This window comes from Aquarana catesbeiana, linkage group LG06 (genome assembly GCF_042186555.1).
Source record: "Aquarana catesbeiana isolate 2022-GZ linkage group LG06, ASM4218655v1, whole genome shotgun sequence".
NCBI classification, from domain to species: Eukaryota; Metazoa; Chordata; class Amphibia; order Anura; family Ranidae; genus Aquarana; species Aquarana catesbeiana.
The window spans coordinates 368,398,675-368,412,079 of record NC_133329.1 but is presented as its reverse complement, the minus strand read 5'-3'; the positions used below and the strand labels follow the sequence as shown (position 1 = coordinate 368,412,079).

The window sequence follows — 13,405 nt, the reverse complement described above, 5'->3', positions numbered from 1 at the left end:
TAAAGAAATATCTGTTAACACAGTTACAGGTTGTGTGCACTGTGAACTCTAATGCCCCGTACACACGGTCGGATTTTCCGATGGACAATGTCCGATCAGAGCGTGTTGTCGGAAATTCCGACCGTGTGTGGGCTCCATCGGACATTTTCCACAAAGTTGGAGAGCAGGAGATAAAATTTTCCGACAACAAAATCCGTTGTCGGAAATTCCGATCGTGTGTACACAAATCCGACGGACAAAGTGCCACGCATGCTCAGAATAAATAAAGAGATGAAAGCTATTGGCCACTGCCCCGTTTATAGTCCCGACGTACGTGTTTTACGTCACCGCGTTCAGAACGATCGGATTTTCCGACAACTTTGTGTGACCGTGTGTATGCAAGACAAGTTTGAGCCAACATCCGTCGGAAAAAATCCTAGGATTTTGTTGTTGGAATGTCCGAACAAAGTCCGACCGTGTGTACGGGGCATAACAGTGCCTGCACACTGAAGGCTACAATCTAAAAATCATGAAGCTGAATATAATGAAATTACAATGTGCTATGGCTGCCTCTAAGAACTGTTTTTTGGATTCAGATTTTCACAAGTTGACAAGGTGCTTTGGGGTGGGTGGGTGCAGAGCCCCTCCAGGCCCAAAACACCCACCCCCCACATTGAGGGCACGTGGCCTGGTATGGTCTAAGGGGGGGGCGCTCATTGCCCCCCCCCCCTTTCCTGACCTGCTGGGCTGCATGCTTGGATAAGGGTCTGTTATGGACCTTGGGGGGGACCCCATGACGTTTTTTTTTTTTTTTTGGCATGGGGGTTCTCCTTTAAATCCACACCAGGCTGAAGAGTCTGGTATGGTCTTTGGGGGGAGACCCCACACTGTTTTTTTTTTTTTTTTAATTTTAGCGTGGGGTTCACCCCCTCAAGATCTATACCAGACTCAAAGGGCCTGGTATAAAATTGGGGGGAACCCCACGCCTTTTTTTTTTTTTTTTTTTTTACATTTTGGACTGGAGTTCCCCTTCAAGATCCTCAGAGCACAAGTTGCATGCCACAAGTAGGATCAGTTAAGATCATGATCCAACTTCGATGAGACTTGCATTCAAATCAATGGGCTGAAATTGTGCCCAAGACGGACCAAAGTAGTTCAGGAACCTTTTTCAAAGTCGGACTGACAGAAGTTGGACCAGTTAAATCGGAGTTCCACCCAAAAATGGAACTTCCGCTTTAAGTGCAGGTGACCCCCTGACATGCCACATTTGGCATGTCATTTTTTTTGGGGGGGGGGGGAGCGGATACCCTCTTTTTAGAGGCGCCGGAAGGAAGTTCACCTCTCCTCCCTCCCTCTCGGCAATCATCTGGGACACATCACAGGTCCCAGATGATTGTCCGGCCATTCACAGTGCGCAGCGCGGCTCGCACATGCGCAGTGCGTGCCTGGCTATGAAACCACAGCCGGGCGCCCACAGTGACAATGCCGGTGTCTTGCCGAGAATGTTCCCTCGGCGGATAAGTTCCCCCCCTGTACTGCGCAGGCGCAGTACATACTACTCTCAGCCGCCGGAGATAGCCGAAGCTCAAATGCTTCAATCAGCTGTACACGGCGCCTGCGCTCTGGGTCCAGGTTCCTTCCCCACTATCCAAGTGGACCTAGAGGGGGAATCTAAAAGTGCCGAGCGCAGCGAGGCTGTGCCCGAAGCGTGGCGAGCGAAGCGAGCCCGCGAGGGGCCCTCTTACAGGCGCCGTGTACAGCTGATTTTCAGCTGTTCTGCTTCGGCTATTTCCGCCGATACCTACTGCGCAGGCGCAGTAGAGGAGGGAACTTATACGCCGAGCGGAACTTTCTCGGCAGAACACCGGCACCGCAGAGAGGAGAGGGGAGAGGAGCGGGGCTTCGTTCGCCCGCATCGCTGGACCGTGGGACAGGTGAGTGTCCGCTTAATAAAAGTCAGCAGCTACACTTTTTGTAGCTGCTGACTTTTCTATAGGTGGAACTCCACTTTAAGACAGCTCTCATAGGGAATTATACACGTCATGCAACATGTGTTCCCAAGTCATAGCGTATGTTGCACCAGTGTGAATCGGGCCTGTCACCAGTCAAACAATTAATGATTTTGGACTCTCAAGACTTTCGTTTGGTGCTTTTATTGACCTACAAGTCGTGACTATCTTAAAGATAAATTAAGCATATATCAGAGAAAGAAAAGCATGCAGTTGGACTTTAAAATGTCTTTAATGGCAAAACTGATGTAGAACCCTGTAGTTTAGGCAGGGAGCTCCTCACAAATTTACTTGCCAGGAGTAGTTATCCTGGTTGATTGATAGAGATCTATTGATTTCTCCCTAAGTTTGGCCTTGTTGCACTTTTCTCTTCTACCACTAGGTGGCCGGGTGCTTCGTGGTACTAGATATGAGAAGGGCAAACCCAAGGTCAGGTTATGGGTATATGGGGTATCTCAGCCAATGGACAGGGGTTTTCTTGAATCCCTTGGCCTGCTGGGAGCACCTATATATTTGGGTGGAGTCAGGTGATCTGTGCCACCTGGACGGCTGTCTGGGTGGAAGTGTGTCGTACGTCCCGGGCTGCTAGGCCAGAGCATTGGCCCTTTCTTCCCTGATCTGAGGTAGAAGGGGAGCTATCGCCACTAAGGGACCAACCACCTTTACCAGGGACCATAGTGAGTAACTGAAGCAAGTACCGGAGCAGTATTCTCACCGAATGGGCACGGTGGAGAATTGGGAAACTTCAGGCGGTGATCAAGTCAGGGACCCAACTAGCGGAGGTGACGCTTGCAGAGCAGCCTTGTGTGTCAAGCCAGGGACTGAGCCGGTCAGCAGGGGTGAAGCTTGAGGAGTATCTGTAGTGTCAAGCTAGGGACCCAGCAGGGAAGCGTAGGTGATGCTTGAAGGAGATACCACCACAAAGATTGGAGAAGCTCAAGGGATTCAGAGTCAGTGAATCAGTGGGTCTAGTGAGGGACCGGGAGCTCAGTGTGGAAGAACTACAAGGAGAAGATGTAGTGAAGGTGAAAGAACTGTTATGTTTGAGTTAGGAACTGTTAAAGACTGTTGCTATAGGAGACAGCATTCCTGCACGTGCAGATGTGGCGCCTTGCTGAGGCCTTTATCTGTACGGCTGTCCTCCTATTGAAGTCTCGGAGTCTCCCAATTGAATCTACAACTACTTAAGGGTGTCCTGGCCCTAATCCTCTTCCCCCAAAAATACAAAAAGGACTGTTAAAAGAAATAAAACCTGTTTTACATCCAAGAAGTGTCTGGTGCTCAATGACTTTCACCATCTTTGCACCCACTATGCCTCACAACCCACTACATATTGAAGGATGTCAGCTATCTTTGGCCTTGGAGGTCCTCCTCATTAGACTGGAAGAGGCTAAAGACTTTGCTACACTATGTTTATAGGTTTGGATAGAGAATGTAAGGAACCATAATATAGCTAAAACTAGTTTTACATTTTGTAAAGAGCAAGGGGTGGTTAACAACCTTGTTGGGTTTTTTATTGTTGGTTGTGTTCCCTCTCACTCTTATAGGGCGTACACACGGTCGGACTTTGTTCGGACATTCCGACAACAAAATCCTAGGATTTTTTCCGACGGATGTTGGCTCAAACTTGTCTTGCATACACACGGTAACACAAAGTTGTCGGAAAATCCGATCGTTCTGAACGCGGTGACGTAAAACACGTACGTCGGGACTATAAACGGGGCAGTAGCCAATAGCTTTCATCTCTTTATTTATTCTGACCATGCGTGGCACTTTGTCCGTCGGATTTGTGTACACACGATCGGAATTTCCGACAACGGATTTTGTTGTCGGAAAATTTTATCTCCTGCTCTCCAACTTTGTGTGTCGGAAAATCCAATGGAAAATGTCCGATGGAGCCCACACACGGTCGGAATTTCCGACAACATGCTCCGATCGGACATTTTCCATGGGAAAATCCGACCGTGTGTACGGGGCATTATAGGGCGTACACACGGTCGGACTTTGTTCGGACATTCCGACAACAAAATCCTAGGATTTTTTCCGACGGATGTTGGCTCAAACTTGTTTTGTCTACACACGGTCGCACAAAGTTGTCGGAAAATCCGATCGTTCTAAACGCGGTGACGTAAAACACGTACGTCGGGACTATAAACGGGGCAGTGGCCAATAGCTTTCATCTCTTTATTTATTCTGAGCATGCGTGGCACTTTGTCCGTCGGATTTGTGTACACACGATCGGAATTTCCGACAACGGATTTTGTTGTCGGAAAATTTTATCTCCTGCTCTCCAACTTTGTGTGTCGGAAAATCCGATGGAAAATGTCCGATGGAGCCCACACATGGTCGGAATTTCCGACAACACGCTCCGATCGGACATTTTCCATCGGAAAATCCGACCGTGTGTACGGGGCATTAGTCCTGTGAACATTGTCACCAGTACAAAAATTGATGAGAAATCCCTCGAGACACATAGCAAAAAAATAAATAATTCACAGGGGTTTTAACCATTTTCTATTCTATAAAAAATATGATTGTCCAAAAACTTTTTAGGAAGTCAGTCAATTATTTTTTTAGGGATAAACTTTTCACAACAGTAAGAAACAAGAAGCCAATTAATGCCAAGCTGACAAAAACAGAAACTCGAGTTGTGGATTATACATTACAAAATATGCTTTCATTATTACTAGGGTTGTCCCGATACCGATACTAGTATCGGTATCGGCACCGATACCGAGCATTTGCCCAAGTACTTGTACTCGGGCAAATGCTCCCGATGCTTCCCCGATACCTAAAAGTCAGCTGTGATCGGCGCATGGGGGAGATACAAGCTTCTCCCCCAGCGGCTTTCAGCTGCTTTAGTGACACAGCGGTGATCGCTCACCGCTGACTGTCACTGCATTATCCTCCATGCCTCCTCCTTTCCTCTGTGCCTCTCCGCTGTCCCCCTCCGTTCTTCTCTCCTTTTCTGTCCCCCTCCGCTGTCCCCTCCATTCCTCTTTCCTCCTCTGTGCCTCTCCGCTGTCCCCCTCCGTTCCTCTTTCCTCCTCTGTGCCTCTCCGCTGTCCCCCTCCGTTCCTCTTTCCTCCTCTGTGCCTCTCTGCTGTCCCCTCCGTTCCCCCCTCCCTCTCTGTCCCCCTCCGTTCTCCCCCTCCGTTCTCCCCCTCCGTTCCTCTTTCCTTCCCTGTGCCTCTCCGCTGTCCCCTCCGTTCTCCCCCTCCGTTCCGCCGTCCTCCTTCTCCTTCCTTTGTGAATAGACAGAGTCAGCTGACTCTGTCCATTCACATAACTGAAACATTGTAATCTCTTGTGATTACGATGTGTCAGTTTATGAATGGAGAGGAGCCGCTGTCTTCTCTCCATTAATTCTCAGTGCAGCTGAGGCTGCAGAGAAAGGGACTGGGGAATCTCTATCCTCTGTCTCTTTCTCTGTCTCAAGGGGGAGATATCAGAGGTCTGTTAAGACCCCTGATATCTCACCAAAGCCCCCCAACAGGGCTGATTAAAAAAAAAAACAAAAACAAAAAAAACACATATTGCAATAAAGAATAAAAAAAAAATTATTGTAAAAAATAAAAATTGTAAATTAAAAAAAAAAAACAAAACAAAACACACACACACACACATACACCGTTCACCCCCCCCCCCCCCCCCCCCCAAAAAAAAAAAAAAAAAAAAAAAAAAAAAGCACTGTTAAAAAAAATATAAAAAAAACCACTGTCACGTGACATAAAAAAAAAAGTATCGGTATTCGGTATCGGCGCTTACTTGAAAAAAAGTATCGGTACTTGTACTCGGTCCTGAAAAAGTGGTATCGGGACAACCCTAATTATTACTATTATGTATTTATTTTATTATATATTTTCTAAGGCGGAGTTCGTATTGACCCTGAAGCATCCATTAAGGCAATATTGAACAGCGTTTTGAATTACTTACTGGAGGCATTGGTTCCAACTCTTGAAAGAATCAGCATCATTGTCATTCAAGAAAACATTTACAAGACTTACCTTAAAGTTTTCCAAGCCAAATGCACTGAAATCCAGGTAATTATAATCAAACTTCATGGAATTATTCACAGATCTTGGCATTGTGAAATCTTGGTGTGTGGAGTGTTATGTTCCAGTGCTTATATAATGTATGTATATCATCTTTTCAACTGTCCAAACTTAAAGCTTTATGTGTATCTGTTTAGGCAATTCAACGGGAGGAAAGAATTGTAGCAGCAATACAAGCGCAAGGTATGTATTGAAAAATGAATAAAGAAAATCAGGGCAAACCCAGTGCATTAAAAACCTTGGACCCCCCCCCCCCCCCAAAGCCCATTGAAACTGTTAATCATCACTGATCACATGATGGAGACACCCTGCAGTCCTGATTAAAAAGGGTTAGCACACCTGATTTTGACCTTTCACTTGATCTGGTCACTGGTGACCAAATGACCCACAGGCTTGTAATCTGGTTGAGACTGCAGTGCTGAAGTCATCTTTGCCTCACTATTTATAATTGTGCTTGTGCAGGACAATAATCAAGGCAACAAAAAAACACTATAAATAGGCTCCTTTCACACGGGCTTGTCTGTTTGATGGACTCCACTTTGCTCAGCAGGGGATTGATCCGCTGATCTCCGCTGAGCAGGCGGATGACCAGTCCGTCCTCACTCACTGTGCAGAGACAGGCCTGTCAGAGTTTCGCTCTCCTCTATTGGGAGATTGGAAGAAAATGGACCGCCTGTCTGTTTTCATCCGATCCACCAGACGGATGGAAAATAGGGACACCATCAGTCTGGATTTGGCAGACAGGATTGAATAGCAGCGGGTGTCAGCGGACCTCTGAAAAACTGACAGGCGGAACTGATCAGAAAGCCCGTAAGAAAGGGGCCTAAAGCTGGAAACACACTATACAATTCCCTTTAGATTTTTTCCTTTAGATTTACCAAAACCATATAATATGAGGTCAAACCTAAACCTAAACACTTTAAATTTGTATGGAATCAGGCAGGCTCTTCCACAACATGGTTGAAGATAAATCTAAAGGAAATCCAACAACAAAAGTTGTATAGTGTGTATCCAGCTTTAAGCCTCGTACATACGATCGGATTTTCCGACGGGAATTGTGTGATGACAGGCTGTTGGCGGAAAATCCGACCGTTTGTACGCTCTATCAGACAATTGTTGGCCAACTTTCCATGGACAAATGTTGGATGGCAGACTTTGAAATTTTCCACGGACAAATGTCTGTTGTCTGATTTTCCGAGCGTGTGTACACAAGTCCGTTGGACAAAAGTCCAAAGTACAAACACACATGCTCGGAAGCAAGGACAAGCTGGAAGCGGTCGGTCTTGTAAACTAGCGTTCGTAATGGAGAATTAACATTTGTGACGCGGCAAATTATGAAATCTCGAAATGCAGCGCACAATTCTCTTCTTCTTTAACCACTTGACATCCGCGCTATGGCCGAATGATGGCCACAGCGTGGACCTGAATTCCCGTTCATATGACGGCCTCCCCTGTGCACGCGCCCCACAGGGCGCGCGCCGAGTGCTCTGTGATCAAGGAGTCACTGGGACTCGGGTGGTCACCGATCCAAGTAAGGGGCCGGTCCCAGCCCCTTACCATGTGATCAGCTGTCAACCAATGACAGCTGATCACGTGATATAAACAAAAGATCAGTAATGGGTTTTTTTTTTTCTACTCAGGCTGATAGCGTGAGTAGAAAAAAAAGCCGATCACCGGCTCAGATGCTAGGGACATCGGTCCCATCTGCCTCATCTGTGCCCACATAACAGTGCCCACAGTGCCACCTATCAGTGCCCACAAGTGCCAGCTATCAATGCCCACCAGTAGTGCCAATCAGTGCCACCTAGCAGTGCTGCCTATCAGTGTAACTGATCAGTGCCCATTATTGCCAACCATCAGTGCCCATCACTGCCACCCATCACTGCTGCCTATGAGTGCTCATCAGTGCCGCCTCATCAGCGTACATCAATGAAGGAGAAAAATTACCTGTTGAGAATTTTTTATAACAAAATATTAAAAAAAATTTTTTTTTTTTTTCTTTAAATTCAGTCTTTTTACATTTTTTTAACAAAAAATAAAAACCGCAGAGGTGATCAAATACCACCAAAAGAAAGCTCTATTTGATAAAAATTTCATTTGGGTACAGTGTTGTATGACTGCGCAATTGTCATTCAAAGTGTGACAGCGCTGAAAGCTGAAAATTGGTCTGGATAGGAGGGGGGTTTAAGTGCCCAGTAAGCAAGTGGTTGTTGGGATAATAATGAAGCTGCTTTGCTGGTGATACTGATGGAGTTATGGCAAACGAATTTTCAAAGGCTTTTTTTTCTAGTGATATCAAGAATAATATTATTATGCTTTTTTTTTTTTTTTTTTGGTGCAAGTTACCACAACACCATTATCCTGTAGTTTTTAAGATCAAAGATACAACTATGTTGGTGTCCCTTGTTAATTTTACATTCTATTTTTTAAAATGTAACTGCCTACTCCAAAACTGTCATTTGAAGTAAAACACATAGCCAAGTATTATTCTCCACAATTTTTTTATTGTTCATTAAAAAAAGAAAACAAATAAAATTAGACATGTTATCTGCCAATAGAACTTAATTAAAAGTGCATTCTATGCATCCAAAATATAGAAAATATACCAAATCAAATCATTATTATTCAACCAAAAAATAAAATAAAAACCGCATGAATGTGTCCTGCTTATTAATATAGGGGGTCAGCAATGCCAAGAGTTGGTGAAAGCAGGGGTCCGTCATCCGGAGATAATTCCGAAAATCATCCGGATTATTCTCCTGGAGCTCCCGCAGCAAAGGCATATGACATAATTGGTCACGATTAATAAAGCAACCGATTTTTGGTCCAAAAAATCCTCCTCCTCCTGTTCCTGGACTGGACTTGGGTCAAAGCAATAACTCCAAGGTCAATAATAAATAACACGTTATCTCCTCCAATTCCGCAACATCGGAGGAGATACGGCCGTTCAGAAACAAACTGAAAAGTGCGAAATGAAAAGTGCGAATCAACACTCACCAAACTTCTACTAACACGAAATTAGCAGAAGGAGCACAAAAGCGTGGTGCCTGACAATTGAACTTCCTCTTTTTTGGCTCGTAGTATGTCTAGTACGTCACTATGTTCGTGTTTGTTGGCCGACAATTGTGTACCGTTTGTATGCAAGACAAAATCCAGGCACACACCTTCGGACAAAAGTCAGAGGTTTTGTCTGCGGAAAATCTGATCTTGTGTACGGGGCTTAAGACTACAGAAACCACTGATTATAAATAAAAATGTGCGACCCTCTGAGCAAGGTTAAAACAGGTTCTGAGGAGTAGACATTTCATCTCCTAGTTACCTGTTAAGCAATCCATCATGGATCGTGGCACTGGCAAGGGCTTCCACTTGTGTAAACAAGCCCAAGTGTAAATACATAATCTGACAGCTATCAAGTTCATGGAGGAAATGTATTTTAAGATATACTAATTTAGTGTATACTTAACCAAGATGAAAAGTGAAATACGGCAGGGAGATCTCACTGTTGGAGTATGCCAGACATTTAATAAGCCAGGCCAGTCCAGAAGAATCAATCAATAATTAAAATAACACTTTTGGATATACTGGTCCTTTAACTGAAGTTTTGTGTTTAGCAGTATCAGAGCTTATAATATTATTAGGGACTGTGTCAATGGGCTTTTTTTCACGCCAGATGAGTATTGCATTCACACGCAAATCCAATGGAATTCAAAACTTGCTTGAAGTAAGTCAGATGCACCTGTCAGTGATTTCTGAATGCTCTCAGAAGCATCTTGAACTGATGCCATCAACACAAGTCTAAAGCCTTGTACACACAATCAGATTTTCGGAAAAACGTTCATCCGTTTATTTGTTGCATGCTAGTCTCATATCGAAAGTGAAGAGGTTACCCAACATACGAAAATTATCGTATGACAGAATACAACTGCATTTAATAGTTTTGTATGTATTCTTTTGTTTCTGAGCATGCGTAATCTTGCTCTTAGGATTTTTTTCAGACGAAAACCGTACTACTTAAATGACAATTGCACATTCCATTTTTGCCATCCGAAAATTCGAAATCGGCTGTTGAAGGCATCATACTAAACGATCCGAAAATCGGCAGATCGTTCGTCGGATGAAATTTATCGCGTGTACGGTCCTTAAGGCTGGGTTCACGCTGCCATGTGGAGCGACTCACAGCATGGGTTCGGTGCTTCCCTGTTCACCATTTCAGGTTCAAATTTTTGAAACGGACCAGAAGACGCACAGGGCTCCTGTGCAATTCGCTCCGGAGCCATTCCGGAGATGTGTGAACTGGCCCCGTTGAGAGCCAGTCACAATCTTCTGACATGTGAAATGGAATGCGGAAAAACCACCATTCAATTCACATTATTGTGAACCCAGCCTAAAGCCTATTGACACAGGCCCTTATGTACACTAAGGTTTTATTAATGTAAAGGCAATTCTATATATCATGTAATGTATACCTGCCTCTTTTCCATTCTTTCTGTTACAGTTAAGATTCAGTACCCATTAACATGGACGAACATCGGAACATCAGAATTTTCAGAAGTGACTCTGGGAGAGGATTCAGAAGAATTCAAAAAAGTCAAAAATGACTTTATGGCATCTTCAACACCAGGATCATTTCAAGTCCTGAAGGTTATTTATGTTGTTGATTATTCTGATTATTCTGATTTTACCAGTTATAAGCTGTGAGATGCCATTTTACACTTTTTTTATCAACATGGGATGCCAGTATATATACCTTACACAAAACGTGAAATGATATAAATGAAATAAATAATTACATATACTCAAAGGAGATTATGAAAGGAAAAATACTAATGCGCAAAACCTAGACTCACTCAGATAAACAAAATGAGGGTGAGAGAAGGTGCCAACATATAAAAGCGTTCCCACACAGAAAAAATAAATAAGTATAGAGGTACGTGGCGCTAACTAAAAATAAATAATAAATAAATCAACAAAAATAAGTGTGATAAACACACTTAACACTTCCAGGACCATGCTAATGGTGATGTGCTAAATTGATCACGTGCTGATAATCTACAATATAGTAAAACAATAATAAACATTCATAATAATAATATACACAAATAAACGATGAATGCTTCCAAAACCATGCTAAAAATGATGTGCTGAATAATCAAGTGCAATAAATCTTCAATATGATATATAATATTAAACATTCATAATAACAGGTATTTCTAATAAAGTTCAAATAAAGCAATAAAGTGCAAGGGTGTTCTAAAAGTGCTGGTAGTGTAATCAAAGTCCAAAAAAGAGACAGATCTCCAAGTGCAAGGTGCAGTATGATCGAACGAAATCTACTTCATCCAATAGATATCACCATCTGTGGTGCGCCACTCATTTCCCCCAGCCTCTCACCTCATATAAAGACCCCCACAGGTCAAGTCAAGCCTTGGTATGTATATATCCAGGACCCTCAGCAATTGATCGATCTCCGCAGATAATCACAGCAATACCGATACCAAGATGGACTTCAAGCTCATCCGACGTTGTAGGGTCATGCACTCTAAAACGCGCAAATTTGGAGTCGCAATAGTGGAAATGTAGACTTAGTCCCTATGTCATGTTGGGGCTGGCAGAAGAAACCAAAGCGCATGGTGGGGATGCAGGCAAAGTCAGATGTGAAGGATTTGCCAAAGGCTCAAGCTATTTAGTGAAGTTCAGAATGGGCAAGGGACAGGTTAATTTTTTCAGATGTTTAAAAAAAAATACTGAGTGGTTGGCTACCGTGTGAATAGACTTAGAGACTTACAGAAATTTAGTATCGACGCAGACTGGTACTGGGGATACTTATGGAGTATTCTGTGCCACGTCCTATGATTAGATAGAATAGGAAAGAGATGTGTGGGCTTGGACTTTTTAGGCACGATAACAAGTGTTATACTGTTAAAAACTAAAATTTATTAAATATAGAAAACATTGTTAAAAGGGAAAAACAGATCCAAAAATCTGTACAAAAATCAGTCTATGAGAATGGTTACAACAATACAGACCATACATAGCTCAATGAAATAACAGACAATTCAAGGATGAGGCAATCATCATTCCATCATAAGAGTATTAAATTTAATGAAGAGCTATGTCGTTGATAGATGTTAACATTTACAGCGCAACATGTTGCGCGCCTAGCGCTTCTTCAGGAGCATGGAACTGAAACATAAGACATTGAATAAAAATAACAGATAATACATGAATGCAAGAAATAAACCAAAAATGTCAATACAAATCGATAAACACTGCGAATTTGGACAGGCAAAGATGGGAACCCAAATATACCAGTCCTAGTCGGGAGGGGCCCAGGAAGTATTCGTCCACTATGGGGACGTGTGCAACATAATAAGAAAGGTGTATTTTGTATATACTGGTAATGTAATAAGCAGAGTTAATATATAAAGATAGCCTGAGGACGGATAAATCCTGGACAAGCAATAGGTCAATTGGCAAAAAAGGGAGGGGAAAAGGAAAAAGGGGGGGGATAGGGTGGAAAGGGAGAACAAAATGACAGAATGGGGAGGGGGGGAGAAAGAAGGGAGAAAAAGAGGTGGGAGGGGAAGAGAAAAAGAAAAGAAAGAGGGGGGGGAGAGAGAGAAGATAGGATTGAGGGGAGGAGAAAGACTGGTAAGGGAAAAGGGGCAGGGAAGGAAGGAAAAAAAGTGGAGGGGAAATAGTGGGAGGGGAGGAGAAGGGAGGGGAGGGAGGAAAAAGGGATAAAGGGGAGGGGGGAGAACCAAGGGGGGGGGGAGTGGGGGGGAAGAAGAGGAAGGAAGGGGGTGTTGGCTAGAAAGGCACATAAATGAGGAATAATCTAGTAAGAAGCAATGTGTTTTAATAATAAAGGTAGGTATTAGGTAATAAATCTGATGGCTAATGAGTGCTAATGAGCTCTGGTTGCAGGGACCTCATAAATATAATAGTTTAACAGTATCAGAAGTTCCATATACTTACCATGATAATAGTAATATAATAATTGAATGTAAGCAGAGGAAAGGATGGAGGGAGGGGCGGGGTAAATGCCCACCAGGGATATGAACTGGAAACTTGCACTGTGGTATATAGTGCTAGAAACATCTAGTAGCCCATGGTAGCCACAAAACCGTCATATAGGTAGCAATGAAGGATTACTAAGGTGTACGAAAAAAGGCACAGCGGTCACAAATAATTATATATAGTCGCAGAAGGTGACTGGATGTCCCAGATATAAGTTGGTAATAGGATGCAAGCAAATGGGCTACTAGATGTTTCCAGCACTATATACCACAGTGCAAGTTTGCCTTTCTAGCCAACACCCCCCTCCTTCCTCTTCTCCCCCCCTCCCCTTTATCCCTTTTT

General features: G+C 43.6%; 1 protein-coding gene across 2 annotated transcripts in view; it reads left to right on the top strand.

Annotated features, from left to right (window-relative positions):
• The window catches only part of LOC141147097 (protein mono-ADP-ribosyltransferase PARP15-like), a 95,255-nt gene that overhangs the window by 69,555 nt on the left and 12,295 nt on the right, over positions 1 to 13,405 (top strand). For both annotated transcript variants that reach the window (XM_073634197.1, XM_073634196.1), the window contains 3 exons: positions 5,859 to 6,031; positions 6,181 to 6,226; positions 10,539 to 10,684. In XM_073634197.1, the coding sequence (XP_073490298.1) occupies positions 5,859 to 6,031; positions 6,181 to 6,226; positions 10,539 to 10,684 (365 nt within the window). The remainder of the gene's footprint in view (positions 1 to 5,858; positions 6,032 to 6,180; positions 6,227 to 10,538; positions 10,685 to 13,405) is intronic.